The sequence below is a fragment of the Eubalaena glacialis genome, chromosome 2 (assembly GCF_028564815.1).
Source record: "Eubalaena glacialis isolate mEubGla1 chromosome 2, mEubGla1.1.hap2.+ XY, whole genome shotgun sequence".
NCBI classification, from domain to species: domain Eukaryota; kingdom Metazoa; phylum Chordata; class Mammalia; order Artiodactyla; family Balaenidae; genus Eubalaena; species Eubalaena glacialis.
In genome coordinates this window covers 164,499,212-164,518,082 of record NC_083717.1, presented here as the reverse complement: position 1 = coordinate 164,518,082, position 18,871 = coordinate 164,499,212, and the positions used below count along the sequence as shown (strand labels likewise).

The window sequence follows — 18,871 nt, the reverse complement described above, 5'->3', positions numbered from 1 at the left end:
TCAGAGCACCAGCTTCATAAGAGAACTTACATGGCCTTCCATGCCCTCCTGAGGACTCCAGTCTTTCCAGCTGTTTCTCCCAGCTTTTAACCGAATACCCTCATCAGGCCACTGCAGCTCTTTCCTTTTTGACAGGTTGATCCCATCCAGAATCTGACTGGGATCCACAATCTGCAGTGTAAATAAATATGGATCATTTCCAATTCATTTTCCCCTCGATGGCAAATAATTATATAATCCCAAACAGAATTTCTTTCACAGTGCCTCAAATTCTCCACTGCCTATAACGGAATAAAAAACAACCTAAAGAGCCACCTGAATTCCTCTTAGCCTCCTAGGAGACCTTAACTGCAATGGCCACATAACCATGGCTGAAGAGGGAACAAATACCACCAGTGAAAAACTGCTTGCTTTCAGTTTTTATACTGGCAGAAACATTTTTTCAACATTCAAAATTGTTCTAGTCTTCAGACTAAGTAATATAAGGTGTGTCTTCACAAGAGTCCTTCACTCAAAAAAACAAGAAATAAAAACAAACGAGTAAGAGAAACAGTGCAAGAAGGACCGTGGGCTTACTCACCTGGACTCTGTAAATCACCTCCCCCTTTTTGGCATGTGAATTATTGGCAGGACTTAAGGTGTTGCAGGGTTGCGTATCAGCGGCACTGCTCTGACCGCCGTCTGTCCCAAGAAAGCCCACGAGGGTGTGATGCTTGCAGGCTGGGATGCTTTGGCTGGAGCTGCTAGAGGAAGGCAGGCCATGCTGCACACAGGCCGGGCCGCTCTGACTGGAGGGTTCCATCTGGTTCACCACAGAGAGGCGGGACTGGATGGATGACGGTAAGTTGCGAAGCGATATCTGGCTGGTGGAAGAGCGCCGACAAGGCACAAATCCCGTGGTGGACATCCGGAGAGATGAGTGCCGGCTGCTATAGCAGTAAGACGACTGGCTGGCTACAGAGGCCCGGGCAGGGGACTGCCGGACCAGGCTGGACTGCACAGAGTGAGAGCTGTGGCTCGCGGCTGGGGAGGGAGAAACGACAGCGGCGCTCGTTCTCAGTGACCCAAACACAACTGCTTTTTCAGTAGTTTCTAAGACTTTCTCCCTTAAGCCTCGCACCTTAAATTAGTTGGTGAATTTATTGAATTTAATATTTATACCTAAAGCTTTTAAAGTTGCCAAAGAGAAATAAATATCTGAGATCTATTTTCTTGTGTGGTTTTTGTAACATAATTTCTGTTTGCTGAAGCTTTTTAAGATTCAAATTCTGGGGCATAAAAAAGATACAATTAAATAATTTATAGGAAATAGCAGGTATTTAGGTTGAGATAAATCCTAAAATTTCTTTCACTGAAATATTTCAGAATACATGAATATCTCATAGAAATGAGACAGTGAGAAATATTTATTAAGGATCTACTATGTGGCAAGCTCTGTAACTACCATTTCTCAAAATATGGTCCTAATGCCCTTTCAATCTATTCCAATGACAAGCTATACTACCTATAGAGGCACAGTGATGCCACACTGTAATATGCACATACATTGAGGGATCACTACTGAATATGAATGATCAGTGATACTAAATAGCAGGTTATTCCGTGTCCTTTTTTCTAATGGCTCGATAGGATTCTTCAGATTTGTGAAGAGTGATGTGAAGATTATTAGAAAATTATTATTAATTATATTTAAAAATAACTACATGTACCTTTTAATCTGAAAATAAAAAGAGCTAATCAATGTTAAGAGTAAAAGGTATATTTAAAGAAGCACACTGGCAGTTTTAGGTTTTCACTCAGAAGTTAAAAAAGAACATAACAAAATGTCGATCACATGCCTATTTAGAGTCTTAACAATTCCAGTGCCATTACATTTTTTTAAATCATTTTAAGTAAATGTTTTAAAACTTCATCTGATCCATGCAAAACAGAGGGGGAAAGGACAGTGCTGGATCAACCGACCAGCCATCCGGGAACAGGTAAGATCTGAGTCCTGCTGCATGCCAGGTGGATTACAGCTCTCATGTAAAAGGCAAATTAGTAAAACAATAGCTTCCTTTGGGATAAGGAAAAATTTCTTATATAGGATACAAAAAGTATTAATCATAAAGGAAAAGATCAGTAAATTGCTCTACACAAAAATTAAGAACTTACCAAAAAAAGGCAAGCCACTCTTCACAGAAAGAGAAGGGAAAGCCAAGATACAGAATGGAAAAAGATGTCTGTGGTACAGAAAACTGACCAAGAGTTCCAATCCAGAATATACAAATAAGAAAAAGATAACCAAATGGAAAAATGGGCAAGAGACTTAACATGCACTTCAGAAAGAAGATCTGATAAACTCATTTAAAAGTTTCCAACCTCAGGTATTATTAGAGCAATGCAAATTAAAAAAATGCAACTAAAGACCACCCCCCTTCTCCTGTCTCTCTGAGAGAGCAGGGAGCAGAGGTGGAAACAATGATACTCAAAGCTGGGCATTCCTCTATACGACTGGTCAGAGTACCAATTGGTGTAAAAGAAATAAAAGAAATTCTGGAAAGATTTTTGGCATTATGTATTATGTCTTAAATATTCTCATAAACTTTGACTTCATTCCATTTTTAAAGTTTCCAGCCTAAGAAAATAATAAATGATTACAAAGATTTATATACAAAGATTATTACAACACTCAGAAGAAACCAAATTGTTGTTCAACAGGAGAGAAGTTAAATAAATTATATTAGTTAACTATTATTGGCCTTTAAAAATGATACTTCCAAAGAATGCTATTTCAAATGGTGTATATTTATATTTATATACATTAAATGATTAATATAAACAAGTAGGATAATGTCCTATTGGGAATCAAACAAAGCATTCTATTTATATATTTCCAAGTAGGTAATATGTCATCCTCTTCATACACACATACTACCTGAACCCCACAGTTGAGAGGCTAACATTACACACATAATTTTGTTTCAGATTACCTAGTGTTGGCGGGTAAGATGTGACAGGCGGATGGAGTCCTGCTCCCGGTCCCTGGCCTGGGTTTCCAGTGCTTCCTTGGGACACACTGCTGTGGGGATCATTGGCAGTTGTCACACTGTTACTAGTGCAAAAGGTTCCACCTCCAGCATCAGAATCTTCAATATTGCCACCACTGTTACAGCCAGCTCCACAACCCTTCCTTAACCTAGGAACAAACACCAGAGTAGGAGGCATTGTCCCAAGATCACTTCAAGATAGGTACTGTATTCTTTTTCTAGCCATTCTGAACATTTAATGCTACTAGTGTTCACCTTTGGAAGTCTTCATGGGGCAATCGACATTAAGAAGCAGAAGAGTCTACGATGTTTGCATAGCTCCCTCATACTCACTGCCTCCGTTCTTCTAATCAACTTCACTTTTACACTACACTCTATCATCTTTTCTACGCCATAACAAAGAACTGCACATAACAAGTTGTTCCATTAAGATCTCAGCTGGAAATAGAATCCTTGCCACTGTATACAACCCACGAATACCTAATTGATTTAAATTAAACCTAATTTATGCTGTAGCACACCTGAAGAGAACTGCTGTAATAATTTTTCTTCTCTTTTTTAAAACATAGGGTGACCAACTCTCCTGGTTTGCCCATAACTGTCTCAGTTTGGCACTGAAAATCCTGCATCCCAGAAAACCACTCAGTCCTGGGCAAACAAGGCAATTCCAGCATAACATATATTTTTTGAAAAGAAAACTTCTTTGAACACTACCCTGGTCTGTATTCTTCCCTCTGTTTGAATAGGGGTAGACGTTAAAATGGTGAAATTTTACTCTTTAATGCTGGGTATTCCTGGAAGAATTTTAAAACACCTGTTTGTGAGTTTGTTGCTCTAGTCCTGTTTTCGATTAAGTTTTGATATTTAAGGATCTGAACAACTCTTAATCTGAGATTTTTCTTTACCATCCATCAAATTATGATGTTCCTGCACCATATATCATAATTTACTACACAAAAGGCAGAGGAAAAAAATTCATGTGCATACTTGAAGACACTAAATATTTGAGATGTGAGTGCTGACTGATTGTTAAAATGGCAGCAGTATCTCTGCATCTCACAAGGAGGAGTTTCAACATGGACAGCATGCTCCCCCTACTGCTGGAACGGAATACAAAAAGAATGTAATCGACTTGCACAAGTTTCCTTTATTTTTCTCTCATTTGCCCTGTTTGTTGACCCACACATTCTAATAGTGGCAATACGCTGCAATAGAGAGTTTAAAAAACTAAAAGGAGGGAATTATCCAAGATTCTACTAAATGCTAGAGCAGTGGTTCCTGACCAGACTACTGTACATTAGATTTATTTAATAAGAGTTTGAAGATACAAATGCTCAGATTCTACTTCATGAAGCTCAGCCATAACAGGTTTTTATTGTATTTTTCCTACAATCTTTCCAGGTGGTGCTAATGCACACTGCCTAGATTAAGTGGGTCAGGACACACCACCACTGGAAAAGGCAGTCCTATGGCTCACCTGTGCCAGGTTGACACTACAAAGTTTCTGATATTTCCCAAGCTGATAGGTCCCCCAAGAATTTCTTTAAGCTGTTTATGGCTGTCAGAGTAAGAAGTTGTCAGGGGTGAGACAAAGATCGGGTAGCCAATAGGTTGATCACAAGATGAGTTTATCATGTTTCTCAGAGCTTGCTTGGCATTTTGGATGCTACCTCTCTCTGGGTTACGGTTACGTAGGAAAACAAGCTCCTGCTGTTGCCCTGCCCAAAGGCCTCGGACACACTCCTTATTCACCTGAAAACCAGAAGACATGGGAATTAGGTTAAGGGGCCAAGAATAAAATTTATATAAACAGAAGAGTAGAAATGGGAGGGATATAAAAGACATTACGATACCCAACTGTGAAAAGCAGGAAACAAATGTAAGTAGGTCACATCTGAACAGGAGTTAACTATTTCCCACTGTTATTAGGCTATTAAATAATAAGCACCTACAGAGCGCTTCCTTCTACTCTGTCTTGTAAAAATACCAAGTAAAATGGAGTCCATTTAGTTTTCTAAATTGGTGAAGCACGGAATTTTGTAACTAAGATAATAAATCTTTTTGATAGAAATGAGAGGTAACAAATATTTAGAGTTGAAAGGATGTTTGTGATTTTGGGGGTTGATTAAATGAAGAAAAAACATTACAAACTATCAAAATAAAATGTCAGAGATTAAGCCTCCTAAAGCCCTAAGATGTTTAAAAAAAAAACAAAACAAACAAAAAAGCAAGTTAGAGTGAACCATTTACAGTTAGCTACTATGAAGTACAAGCTGTAGTATTATTTTGCAACCTAGGAATCACATCTTATTAGCAATACAGTGCTGACATTTTAGGAGGAGATGCTGCCCAAATAGCACATATAACAGGCAAGAGACTGCCAAAAGAGAAATAAGCAAAAAATTTAAGGCTTTATGGCACATGAAAAAATTTCAGAGGACAGGGTAAATTACTGACAAAATAAATTAAGAGCTCAAAAACAATAAACGTTAATGTAGTATGGTCATTATTTTTGTTTTCTATAAAAGAGTTTCAATTACTTTTTAAAAGTTTGGATACAGTTATCTAAGCTCCATTGTTTTCAGAGGCAAACAAGTGCCTCCAAAGCTTACTTTAATGACCCTGAAGCTAAGGTAGCGTCTGTTGAGCATGATGATCTTGTACTCGTTGGTGCCATCATCCATGACGTGCCGCAGAGCAAGCAGGGAGGGTGAGTTGGCGAGGACTGCACTCCGCCATGCAGGGTCCCCTTCGTGGGCTATGACAAGGTTCTTCTCATGAGATACAATGGCTTCGTAGAGCACAGTGGGGTCATCGTATTCATCCGGAGAAGTGAAATGGTCCTATACACAGAGATAAAAAATACACCTACAATTTTAGGAAAAGAAGAGAATGACTTCCAGGATGATAAAAGCTTCTGAAATTACTAAATCAGTTACTAAATTAAAAGTCTTAAAAAACTAGTTTATATATTTCATTTCAGCACATGTTAATATTATTAGAGATAAATTATTCAAGTCGGTTTTCATATCTTCATTCATTTTTTTTTTTCTGTTAAAGGATTATCTCACTGTTACCAGTTAAGGGAGGCTAAAACTACATAAAAGGTCTCTAAATTGCGTTTCTTTTTAACTAGGTGCTTTTCACTTAAAGCCACATCTCTAGAATGATTATAATAAACCATTTTATCCTGCCTCTCATTTAGTTAAGATAAGGCTCAAAACTATGAGCTCTGAGGACAAATTAAGGGTCCTAGCCCTAGAGAAGCTTGTAAAGTCTTCCCTAAAAAACCTCTCGGCCTTATCTGACAAGTCGTTATTTAATATCTACCACATGCAAGACTACGTGGCAGGTAGCATGGATGAAACGAAGGAGTATATGAAATGTGTTTCCCATTCAGAAACCTAAAAATTAACAGGGGATACAGGATATAAACCCAAATAATCGTAACACAAATCAGAATTTCTGAAATGGTGTGTTATTAAGGAAACACAAATATTATATTGGCTGCCTTGATAAATTTTTACATCCAGGTAAAGTGACTCATTTGTGCTCAAGCCAACTGACTGGAGTGTGTGCTATCTGGAGGAGAGAAGTGACAGCAAGAAGCCGATGTCCCCAAGAATGTACCTCCAAGTCTGGGGGTTCATCTACATGAGACTAAGGGAAGTCTTCACTGTGCACGTGGGTACATAATGTAAGAAGTTCCCCGATACAAGATTTCATCTCACTCTTACAATAACCTGGTCCAGTAGGTTGAGCAGGTAATACCAGCATTTTACAAATATCAAAACTGAAGCTCAAAGAGGCTTAACTGCTTCCTAGGTTTAGAAAATTAGTATATGATTGTAATGCCAGGACTGGAACACATTTTTTAGAGTATTTTTTCATTCTGATTTTTAAATATTTATGATTATAAAAGTTAACTGAAACACCTTTCAAATCCAGTTGCTGTGATTAGGGAAAGCTACACAGTGCAGGTGGTCTGGGGCTGGATCTTGAAGAATGAGTACACTTTCAGTGGATGGAGATGGCACCGTGGGGGATGGGAAAGGGCTCCAGGCAAGACGACCTACTAGTGCCTCTCCAGACTTTTTATGAGGCTGGTGCACTCCTCGCTCCACTGCTTTGAGCTTGGCTCGTGACAGCTCACAGCTGTTCCCTCTTCTACGAACTGCCTTCAGCTAATGGAGCTGCCTGGGTAGGAAATGCCAGGGGAGGATTATTCCCCCCTTGGCTGTGGAGGTGCAAGGTACACAACGGAACTCTGGGTGACATTCACACTCCAGAGCTCCCTCTGGAGACCAGGGGAGGCTCGAGTTCAGCTGAAAGACACTTCTGCTTAGCTTCTTCCCTTGCTCTTTCCTGCTTCCATCATTTCCTCACAGACTGTCCTGAGGGCATCCCCTCAATTAGTCTCTTGCACGAGAATCCTGGACTCTGACTCTGCTTCTAGTGAACATGCCCTAAGAGCATTTACAACTTAGAATACTGATGGATGGTTCTTGACTTCTGTCCATCACACACCACCAACCATGCTAATCTTTCTTTTAAATACTGAGTTCACTTTCCTACACCAGCAGATAGCTAGATGCCATAAGATGTGCTCTCTTTCATCAAGTTGTTCAATTAGGGAAGGAATGACATCCTTGGACAGTAGTATTTGTACAATTATTTAAATGGAAAATAAACATGCAGAGACAGGCAATAATCACATTCTTAATAAAACGGACACAAAGTTGGAAATCGTTAGGCATGCCAAAAGTGGAGAATGCTTAGTCTTGTCCAAATATTTCTTCTCACTGGGCTTAAAATAGTTGAATGAATATGTAAACTTCTATGTACATCATTCAGCACTGTTTTACTGATAAAATATTTGAAACAGGGACTTCCGTGGTGGCTCAGTGGTTAAGAATCCACCTGCCAATGCAGGGGACATGGGTTCGATCCCTGGACCGGGAAGATCCCACATGCTGCTGAGCAACTAAGTGCATGAGCCACAACTACTGAGCCTGCGCTTTAAAGCCCATGAGCCACAACTACTGAGCCCGGGTGCCACAACTACTGAAGCCCGCACGCCTAAAGCCCGTGCTCCGCAATGAGAGAAGCCACCGCAATGAGAAGCCCGCGCGCCGCAACAAAGAGTAGCCCCCACTCACCACAACCAGAGAAAGCCCGCGCGCAGCAACGAAGACCCAACACAGCCAAAAATAAATAATTTTATTAAAAAAAAAATTGAAACAATCAGAATGTCCATGAATAGTGAGATAGCTTAATAAATGGAGTAAAAATTATACTCTGGAATACTACAGAGTCATTAAAAAATGTGGTGTGCCTCTATATGTGCTAACTTAGAAAGGTGTCCACGTTAAACTAAATGGGAAGAAAGCTAGATATAGAACATTTCCATCATCCCAAAGTTCCTTCCTGCCTTTTGGTATTCAATCTCTACATCCCAAACAACCACTGACCTGCTTTCTGTCACTAGAGATTACTTTGGCCTGTTTTAAATTTTATATAAATAAAATAATACAATATGTACTTTTAAAAAAATTTTTTTAATTTATTTTTTTATACAGCAGGTCCTTATTAGTCATCAATTTTATACACATCACTGTATACATGTCCATCCCAATCGCCCAAATCATCACACCGTCACCCCCACCCCCCCCCGCTGCTTCCCACGCTTGGTGTCCATACGTTTGTTCTCTACATCTGTGTCTCAATTTCTGCCCTGCAAACCGGTTCATCTGTACCATTTTTCTAGGTTCCACATATATGCATTAATATATGACATTTGTTTTTCTCTTTCTGACTTACTTCACTCTGTATGACAGTCTCTAGATCCATCCACGTCTCTACAAATGACCCAATTTCGTTCCTTTTTATGGCTGAGTAATATTCCATTGTATATATGTACCACATCTTCTTTATCCATTTGTCTGTCAATGGGCATTTAGGTTGTTTCCATGACCTGGTTATTGTAAATAGTGATGCAATGAACATTGGGGTGCGTGTGTCTTTTTGAATTATGGTTTTCTCTGGGTATATGCCAGTAGTGGGATTGCTGGAGCATATGGTAATTCTATTTTTACTTGTTTAAGGAAGCTCCATACTGTTCTCCATAGTGGCTGTATCAATTTACATTCCCACCAACAGTGCAGGAGGGTTCCCTTTTCTCCACACCCACTCCACCATTTGTTGTTTGTAGATTTTCTGATGATGCCCATTCTAACTGGTGTGAGGTGATACCTCAAGGTAGTTTTGATTTGCATTTCTCTAATAATTAGTGATGTTGAGCAGCTTTTCACGTGCTTCTTGGCCATCTGTATGTTTTCTTTGGAGAAATGTCTATTTAGGTCTTCTGCCCATTTTGGGATTGGGTTGTTTGTTTTTTTAATATTGAGCTGCATGAGCTGTTTATATATTTTGGAGATTAATCCTTTGTCCATTGATTCGTTTGCAAATATTTTCTCCCATTCTGAGGACTGTCTTTTCGTCTTGTTTATGGTTTCCTTTGCTGTGCAAAAGCTTTTAAGTTTCATTAGGTCCCATTGGTTTATTTTTGTTTTTATTTCCATTACTCTAGGAGGTGGATCAAAAAAGATCTTGCTGTGATTTATGTCAAAGAGTGTTCTTTCTATGTTTTCCTCTAAGAGTTTTATAGTGTCCAGTCTTACATTTAGGTCTCGAATCCATTATTTTTGTGTATGGTGTTAGGGAGTATTCTAATTTCATTCTTTTACATATAGCAGTCCAGTTTTCCCAGCACCACTTATCGAAGAGACTGTCTTTTCTCCATTGTATAGCCTTGCCTCCTTTAACATAGGTTCATTGACCATAAGTGCGTGGGTTTATCTCTGGGCTTTCTATCTTGTTCCATTGATCTATGTTTCTGTTTTTGTGCCAGTACCATATTGCCTTGATTACTGTAGCTTTGTAGTATAGTCTGAAGTCAGGGAGTCTGATTCCTCCAGCTCCGTTTTTTCCCCTCAAGACTGCTTTGGCTATTCGAGGTCTTTTGTGTCTCCATACAAATTTTAAGATTTTTTGTTCTACTTCTGTAAAAAATGCCATTGGTAATTTGATAGGGATTGCATTGAATCTGTAGATTGCTTTGGGTAGCACAGTCATTTTCACAGTATTGATTCTTCCAATCCAAGAACATGGTATATCTCTCCATCTGTTAGTATCATCTTTAATTTCTTTCATCAGTGTCTTATAGTTTTCTGCATACAGGTCTTTTGTCTCCCTAGGTAGGTTTATTCCTAGGTATTTTATTCTTTTTGTTGCAATAGTAAATGGGAGTGTTTCCTTAATTTCTCTTTCAGATTTTTCATCATTAGTGTATAGCAATGCAAGAGATTTCTGTGCATTAATTTTGTATCCTGCAACTTTACCAAATTCATTGATTAGCCCTAGTAGTTTTCTGGTGACATTTTTAGGATTCTCTATGTATAGGATCATGTCATCTGCAAACAGTGACAGTTTTACTTCTTCTTTTCCAATTTGGATTACTTTTAGTTCTTTTTCTTCTCTGACTGCCATGGTTAGGACTTCCAAAACTATGTTGAATAATAGTGGTGAGAGTGGACATCCTTGTCCTGTTCCTGATCTTAGAGTAAATGCTTTCAGTTTTTCACCAATGAGAATGATGTTTGCTGTGGGTTTGTCGTACATGGCCTTTATTATGTAGAGGTAGGTTCCCTCTATGCCCACTTTCTGGAGAGTTTTTACCATAAATGGGTGTTGAATTTTGTCAAAAGCTTTTTCTGCATCTATTGAGATGATCATATGGTTTTTATTCTTCAATTTGTTAATACGGTGTATCACATTGATTGATTTACGTATACTGAAGAATCCTTGCATCCCTGAGATAAATCCCACTTGATCATGGTGTATGATCCTTTTAATGTGTTGTTGGATTCTGTTCGCTAGTATTTTGTTGAGGATTTTTGCATCTATATTCATCAGTGATATTGGGCTGTAGTTTTCTTTTTTTGTAGTATCTTTGTCTGGTTTTGGTATCAGGGTGATGGTGGCCTCATAGAATAAGTTTGCGAGTGTTCCTTCCTCTGCAATTTTTTGGAAGAGTTTGAGAAGGATGGGTGTTAGCTGTTCTCTAAATGTTTGATAGAATTCACCTGTGAAGACATCTGGTCCTGGACTTTTGTTTGTTGGAAGATTTTTAATCACAGTTTCAATTTCATTACTTGTGATTGGTCTGTTCATATTTTCTATTTCTTCCTGGTTCAGTCTTGGAAGGTTATACCTTTCTATGAATTTGTCCATTTCTTCCAGGTTGTCCATTTTATTGGCATAGAGTTGCTTGTAGTAGTCTCTTAGGATGCTTTGTATTTCTACGGTGTCTGTTGTAACTTCTCTTTCATTTCTAATTTTATTGATTTGAGTCCTCTCCCTCTTTTTCTTGATGAGTCTGCCTAATGGTTTATCAATTTTGTTTACCTTCTCAAAGAACCAGCTTTTAGTTTTATTGATCTTTGCTATTGTTTTGTTTCTATTTCATTTATTTCTGCTCTGATCTTTATGATTTCTTTCCTTCTGCTAACTTTGGGTTTTGTTTGTTCTTCTTTTTCTAGTTCCCTTAGGTGTAAGGTTAGATTGTTTGAGATTTTTCCTGTTTCTTGAGGTAGGCCTGTATAGCTATAAACTTCCCTCTTAGAACTGCTTTTGCTGCATCCCATAGGTTTTCGGTCGTTGTATTTTCATTGTCATTTGTCTCTAGGTATTTTTTGATTTCCTCTTTGATTTCTTCAGTGATCTCTTGGTTATTTAGTAATGTATTGTTTAGCCTCCATGTGTTTGTGTTTTTTACGTTTTTTTCCCTGTAATTCATTTCTAATCTCATAGCGTTGTGGTCAGAAAAGATGCTTGATATAACTTCAATTTTCTTAAATTTACTGTGGCTTGATTTATGACTCATGATATGATCTATCCTGGAGAATGTTCTGTGCACACTTGAGAAGAAAGTGTAATCTGCTGTTTTTGGATGGAAGGTCCTATAAATATCAATTAAATCTATCTGGTCTATTGTGTCATTTAAAGCTTGCTTCCGTATTTATTTTCATTTTGGATGATCTGTCCATTGGTGTAAGTGAGGTGTTAAAGTCCCCCACTATTATTGTGTTACTGTCCTTTTCCTCTTTTATAGCTGTTAGCAGTTGCCTTATGTATTGAGGTGCTCCTATGTTGGGTGCATATATATTTACAATTGTTATATCTTCTTCTTGGATTGATCCCTTGATCATTATGTAGTGTCCTTCCTTGTCTCTTGTAACATTCTTTATTTTAAAGTCTATTTTATCTGATGTGAGTATTGCTACTCCAGCTTTCTTTTGATTTCCATTTGCATGGAATATCTTTTTCCATCCCCTCACTTTCAGTCTGAATGTGTCCCTAGGTCTGAAGTGGGTCTCTTGTAGACAGCATATATATGGGTCTTGTTTTTGTATTCATTCAGCAAGCCTGTGTCTTTTGTTTGGAGCATTTAATCCATTCACGTTTAGGGTAATTATCGATATGTGTGTTCCTATGACCATTTTCTTAATTGTTTTGGGTTTGTTTTTGTAGGTCCTTTTCTTCTCATGTGTTTCCCACTTAGAGAAGTTCCTTTAGCATTTGTTGTAGAGCTGGTTTGGTGGTGCTGAATTCTCTTAGCTTTTGCTTGTCTGTAAAGTTTTTGATTTCTCCATTGAATCTGAATGAGATACTTGCTGGGTAGAGTAATCTTGGTTGTAGGTTCTTCCCTTTCATCACTTTAAGTATATCATGCCACTCCCTTCTGGCTTGTAGAGTTTCTGCTGAGAAATCAACTGTTAACCTTATGGGAGTTCCCTTGGATGTTATTTGTCATTTTTCCCTTGCTGCTTTCAATAATTTTTCTTTGTCTTTAATTTTTGCCAGTTTGATTACTATGTGTCTCGGCGTATTTCTCCTTGGGTTTATCCTGTATGGGACTCTCTGTGCTTCCTGGACTTGGGTGGCTCCTTCCTTTCCCATGTTAGGGAAGTTTTCGACTATAATCTCTTCAAATATTTTCTCGGGTCCTTTCTCTCTCTCTTCCCCTTCTGGGACCCCTATAATGCGAATGTTGTTGCGTTTAATGTTGTCCCAGAGGTCTCCTAGGCTGTCTTCATTTCTTTTCATCCTTTTTTCTTTATTCTGTTCCACAGCAGTGAATTCCACCATTCTGTCTTCCAGGTCACTTATCTGTTCTTCTGCCTCAGTTATTCTGCTATTGATTCCTTTCTAGGGTATTTTTCATTTCAGTTATTGTATTGTTTATCTCTGTTTGTTGTTTATTTCTTCTAGGTTTTTGTTCTTTAATTCTTCTAGGTCTTTGTTAAACATTTCTTGCATCTTCTCAATCTTTCGCTCCATTCTATTTCTGAGGTCCTGGATCATCTTCACTATCATTATTCTAAATTCTTTTTCTGGAAGGTTGCCTATCTCCACTTCATTTAGTTGTTTTTCTGGGGGTTTATCTTGTTCCTTCATCTGGTACATTGCCCTCTGACTTTTCATCTTGTCTATCTTTCTGTGAATGTGGTTTTTGTTCCACAGGCTGCAGGATTGTAGTTCTTCTTGCTTCTGCTGTCTGCCCTCTGGTGGATGAGGCTATCTAAGAGGCTTGTGCAAGTTTCCTGATGAGAGGGACTGATGATGGGTAGAGCTGACTGTTGCTCTGGTGGGCAGAGCTCAGTAAAACTTTAATCCGCTTGACTGCTGATGGGTGGGGCTGGGTTACCTCCTTGTTGGTTGTTTGGCCTGAGGCAACCCAACACTGAAGCCTACCTGGGCTCTTTGGTGGGGTTAATGGCTTACTCTGGGAGGGCTCACGCCAAGGAGTACTTCCCAGAACTTCTGCTGCCAGTGCCCTTGTCCCCATGGTGAGCCACAGCCACTGCCTGCCTCTGCAGGAGACCCTCCAACACTAGCAGGTAGGTCTGGTTCAGTCTCCCCTGGGGTCACTGTTCCTTCCCCTGGGTCCCAATGCGCACACTACCTTGTGTGTGCCCTCCAAGAATGGAGTCTCTGTTTCCCCCAGTCCTGTCGAAGTCCTGCAATCAAATCCCACTAGCCTTCAAAGTCTGATTCTCTAGGAATTCCTCCTCCCATTGCCGTACCCCCAGGTTGGGAACCTGATGTGGGGCTCAGAAGCTTCACTCCAGTGGGTGGACTTCTGTGGTATAAGTGTTCTCCAGTCTGTGAGTCACCCACCCTGCGGTTATGGGATTTGATTTTGCTGTGATTGCGCCCTTCCTACCATCTCATTGTGGCTTCTCCTTTGTCTTTGGATGTGGGGAATCTTTTTTGGTGAGTTCCAGTGTCTTCCTGTTGATGATTGTCCAGCAGCTAGTTGTGATTCTGATGTCCTCACAAGAGGGAGTGAAAGCACATACTTCTACTCCGCCATCTTGGTTCCTAAAATATTATGTACTCTTTTTATGTTTGGCTTCTCTTACTCTGCATAATGTTTGAGATTCATTCTTGTTGTGGCATCTAACAGTAGATCATTTCTTTTTATTGCTAAGTAATATTCTATCTGTTGATGAACACTGGAGTTTGCAGTTTGGGGCTACAGAATGGCTATGCACACTTGTGTGTAAGTCTTTGCATGGCCATGCACATTCATTCTCTTGGGTAAATATGTAGGAGTGGAGTTGCTGCATCATATGCCAAGTGTGTACTAATCCTTTAACATATAAGCCTTCTGTGGATTTTCATGAGTACATATGAACTTTGGAGATGACCAGTACTGATTGACACATCTATCTTTTCCTGGCCTGAGAGTCCCTCACTGGCAACCCACCGTCTGGTCAAAGTGATGTGCAGTGAATGGCTGTTGCTTGTTACTTTACAGGTCAATCTCGCCCTCCTCAAAGGTGTATGTGAATCACAGAACTTCTCCAGGTTGCATCTGCATTCTCATCTCCTCCCCTCCGCCAGCCCTCCATGGCCCCCAGTTCCCAAGTCCACCTCCTTACCCTCCCTGTTTGTCACTGTTGCTGTCTGTCATGGCTGATGACGACAGTGTGCTATACCCAACTGTGCTGGGCCTGATTATAAGGTAGAGAACCACTGTCACAGGCTAAAAACACAAGTGAGGAAATGCACTGGGAGCAACAGGCAAGAGCACTTGTAGGGACAGATCGGGACAGAGACGTAAGGATCAGAAAATACAGAGAGCCTGTGCCTCAGTTCCTCTCTCCCAGATGGAGAAAAAATACCTGTCATAACGTTCAGAATTAACTGTTAGTTAGCCATGCTACATAAAAGAGTATTTCTTATGTAGCAGATACACAATACCTTTTGAGAAATTCTGAAGTTTTATAACATTTTAATATGAAGTCATTATCTTTTTCTTTTCAATACATTGAATTTTGTCTTGAAACTCTAAAGCTAGCCTGAAGATGGACAATTCTATTTGATTCCTATTGTACATTTTCCCCACCACCCTCAAAATAGTATTCTTTTCACAGAGATTTTCAAATACTATAGCCCTTATTAGTAATGTTCCTAAATAATTTGGGGTGTTAACTTCATTGCAACACGTTTTATCTTATTTTATTATACTTTTTGGCTGTGTCGGGTCTTAGTTGTGGCATGCGGAGTCTTCACTGAGGCATGCGGGATCTTTCGTTGTGGTGCGTGGGCTTCTCTCTAGTTGTGGTGTGCGGGATTTCTCTCTCTAGTTGTGGTGCGTGGGTTTTCTCTCTCTAGTTGTGGTGCGCGGGCTCCACAACACGTGGGCTCTGTAGTTTGTGGCGCGCGAGCTCAGTAGTTGTGGCACGTGGGCTCCACAACACGTGGGCTCTGTAGTTTGTGGCGCGCGAGCTCAGTAGTTGTGGCACGTGGGCTCAGCTGTCCCGCAGCATGTGGGATCTTAGTTCCCCGACCAGGGATCGAACCCGTGTCCCCTGCATTGGGTTGCAGATTCTTTATCACTGGACCACCAGGGAACTCCTCATTCTAACACTTTAGATCATAATAAAATCATTTGAAGAGTAATTCACCCTTTATTTGGGGGAAAGAGTCGTCCAGATTTGAGCACAGCAGATGTATTTTAATGAATATTGTCATGTGCTCTCTATCATCAGATCTCATCATTACTGTCAAGTGGAATGATTAGAGCAGCAAGTGCCAGTATTTAATTTCAAAATATATTCTTAAAGTGATCCAGGGCTTTAGATATGCATTTTGGAGCCCTCATTTTCATTTTATTACCTTACTAGGATTATTTAATTAAGGCTGAATCTGTCCTAACCATCTATTACTCTGTACAACATGCTGAATGGAGATCATAGTTCAGTAACAGCAGCACTTACAAGACTGCTGAGATGCTGTTACACTGCACCAGGAGTCAGCTATGTCCACCCGCAGAACAGGAATGAATTACAATCACGTGAAGTCAAAGCAACCATTACAGGGGCCATAGGTATTTATTTCCAGTTTATCACTGCTTGCATTTTTCCTCAAGTTCATGCCCAGGTCACTCTCTAATATTAACGTTCAAATTTACTGTTAGAAACACAGGTTTAGGCTCCTAAGATTTAATATCGTGTCATGAATCATGTTTTTCTTTGCTTCAAATCAGAGTATTTCTCAAAAGGATCCTAAGGAACATAATTTGGAAGTCAAGTGAAGAAGTACCATTAAACACCAGTAACGCATTAGAAATTGCCTATTCTTACCTGATGAAGTTTAATGGACATACGAATTCCAGGGACTACTACTTTTCTCAGCAATTCCATGTCAGCAAAGATCCATTCATCTCGAATTGAAGAAATACGGAAATCTCCCTTAAATAGGGCATGCAATCCATAGAGGAATGACTCTAAATTACTGTTAAGATTAGAGATAAAAGTTTACATATTTTAACAAAGGTCTTCCATTACACTGATTCTAACATCTGGTTATGCATCAGAAGAATGTGGGAGTGTTTTGAAGATACAGATGCCAAGAACTAATGTAAGCACCCCTGAATCAGAATCACAAGGGACAGGGCCTGTTGACCTGGGACCCTTGTTTATGAACTACTATAATATTGAGTCCCTGAAAATAAACAACAGGCAAAGACACTGTAACTTAAAAGAAAGTAAGGAGGGCCTAATGGAAAACATGTAGGAATCACAGAAGAAACTTAAAATATGTGGCATTTCTTAATTCTAATTCAATTGGATGTATATGTCAAGAAATCCAGTTTATATTTAGAGTCCCCAAATCTAATGTACCACTATATTAACAGTATAAATGCTGTGAACAAAAATTGCAAGGAGAAATGGAAAAATAAAAAGAAGTGAATTGTTAGAAAATAGATGTATATGGGAAGAGACCAATCATACGTTATGAGTTGACTATTTCTTAAAATGTCTTAAATCTATTAAATTCTCATTATCTATAGTTGCCCACACGTGTGAATTTTAAAAGCCAATTCTGTTAACCACTTAGAACTCCACTGTGTTCGGCAAAAAGATCTATGCAATACAATATCCGAAGAGGCGTTTGCAATAAATTAGCACAGAATGCTTCCATTAAAAACTATTTCAGATTTTTCAGATTTCAGTTATAGAGCTTCCCAGTCTCTTTCTGAAAACAGAAATGCCTTCCTTACCTCGACATATGGTGGGATGCAGTCCCCAAAGCTCTCCGTCCCAGAACACAGAGTCCATAACAAAGAGTCACCAGGGATGAATCTTTGTCCACATCCAGTGGCTTTAAAAAACAAAAAACAAAGAATGGGGTGACGGGGTCAAAAGGCACAAATTTCCAGTTATAAAATGAATAAGTCATGGTGATGTAATGTACAGCACAATGACTACAGTTTAGTAATACTGTATTGCATATTTGAAAACTACTGAGAGAGTAGATCTTAAAAGTTCTCGTCACAAGGAAAAAATAATTCTGTAACTATGTATGGTGAAAGATGTTAACTAGACTTATTGTGGTGATCACTTTGCAATATACACAAATATGGAATAATTATGTTGTACACCTGAAACTAATTAATGTTATGTCAATTACACCTCATTAAAAAAAGGAAAAACAAAAGAATGTTAGTTATCAGAAAGGAATATGAGTATTTAACAAATCAGAAGATATCTATTTAATAAATCAGAGAAGTTAAGGAACTCAACTAGTACATACTTTCTATCTCTTCAGATAAAAGTTCTAATGAAAAGAAACTTAACAAAACAGCATAAAATGAAGTGTGAATGTGTATGAGAAGGTTCTTTGGAATCTTTAAATAAAATCTAATACTTTATAATAATACTAGAACATACTAAAAAAAAGTGGCTGTATTACAGAGTATTAGGATCTTAGCTAAACATCTCAAAGTACTTGTTGATATACATCATTACTGATACTGTCCTCTCCTGAAAAATATAGTATTCTATCTATATAGCCTATTAGTGACTATAACCACAGTAAAGAAAATCAAATTGATATCTGTAGAATACTGCTTCCCCTCAACCTTTTAATTTTTCAACAACTGCATACCTTGATTATTGACTATTACATATATATTATATATTAAAAATATATAATACAATAATTATATATATATACACAAGCAAAATGGTATACTTTATATAATACTACAGAAAATCTTGGTAGCATCTCAATGACTGAGAAACAATCTAAAGCAGTGGTTCTCAAAGTGTAATCTTGGGACACAACATGAGAATCATCTGGGAACTTATTAGAAATGCAAATTCTTGAGCCACTTCAGACCTATGAAGTCATATTCTGAAGGTGGTGTCCACCCATCACACTCCAGGCGATTCTAACGCATGCTAAAGTTGAAGAATCATGGATCT

At 38.8% G+C, this 18,871-nt stretch overlaps 1 protein-coding gene across 3 annotated transcripts in view; it reads right to left on the bottom strand.

Annotated features, from left to right (window-relative positions):
• PCNX1 (pecanex 1) overlaps positions 1–18,871 on the bottom strand; it is a 164,961-nt gene that overhangs the window by 718 nt on the left and 145,372 nt on the right. For all 3 annotated transcript variants that reach the window (XM_061180985.1, XM_061180983.1, XM_061180984.1), the window contains 7 exons: positions 17,665–17,765; positions 16,745–16,895; positions 5,642–5,872; positions 4,507–4,781; positions 2,973–3,178; positions 581–1,023; positions 31–171 (listed from right to left, as the gene is read on the bottom strand). In XM_061180985.1, coding sequence (XP_061036968.1) covers positions 31–171; positions 581–1,023; positions 2,973–3,178; positions 4,507–4,781; positions 5,642–5,872; positions 16,745–16,895; positions 17,665–17,765 — 1,548 coding nt within the window. The remainder of the gene's footprint in view (positions 1–30; positions 172–580; positions 1,024–2,972; positions 3,179–4,506; positions 4,782–5,641; positions 5,873–16,744; positions 16,896–17,664; positions 17,766–18,871) is intronic.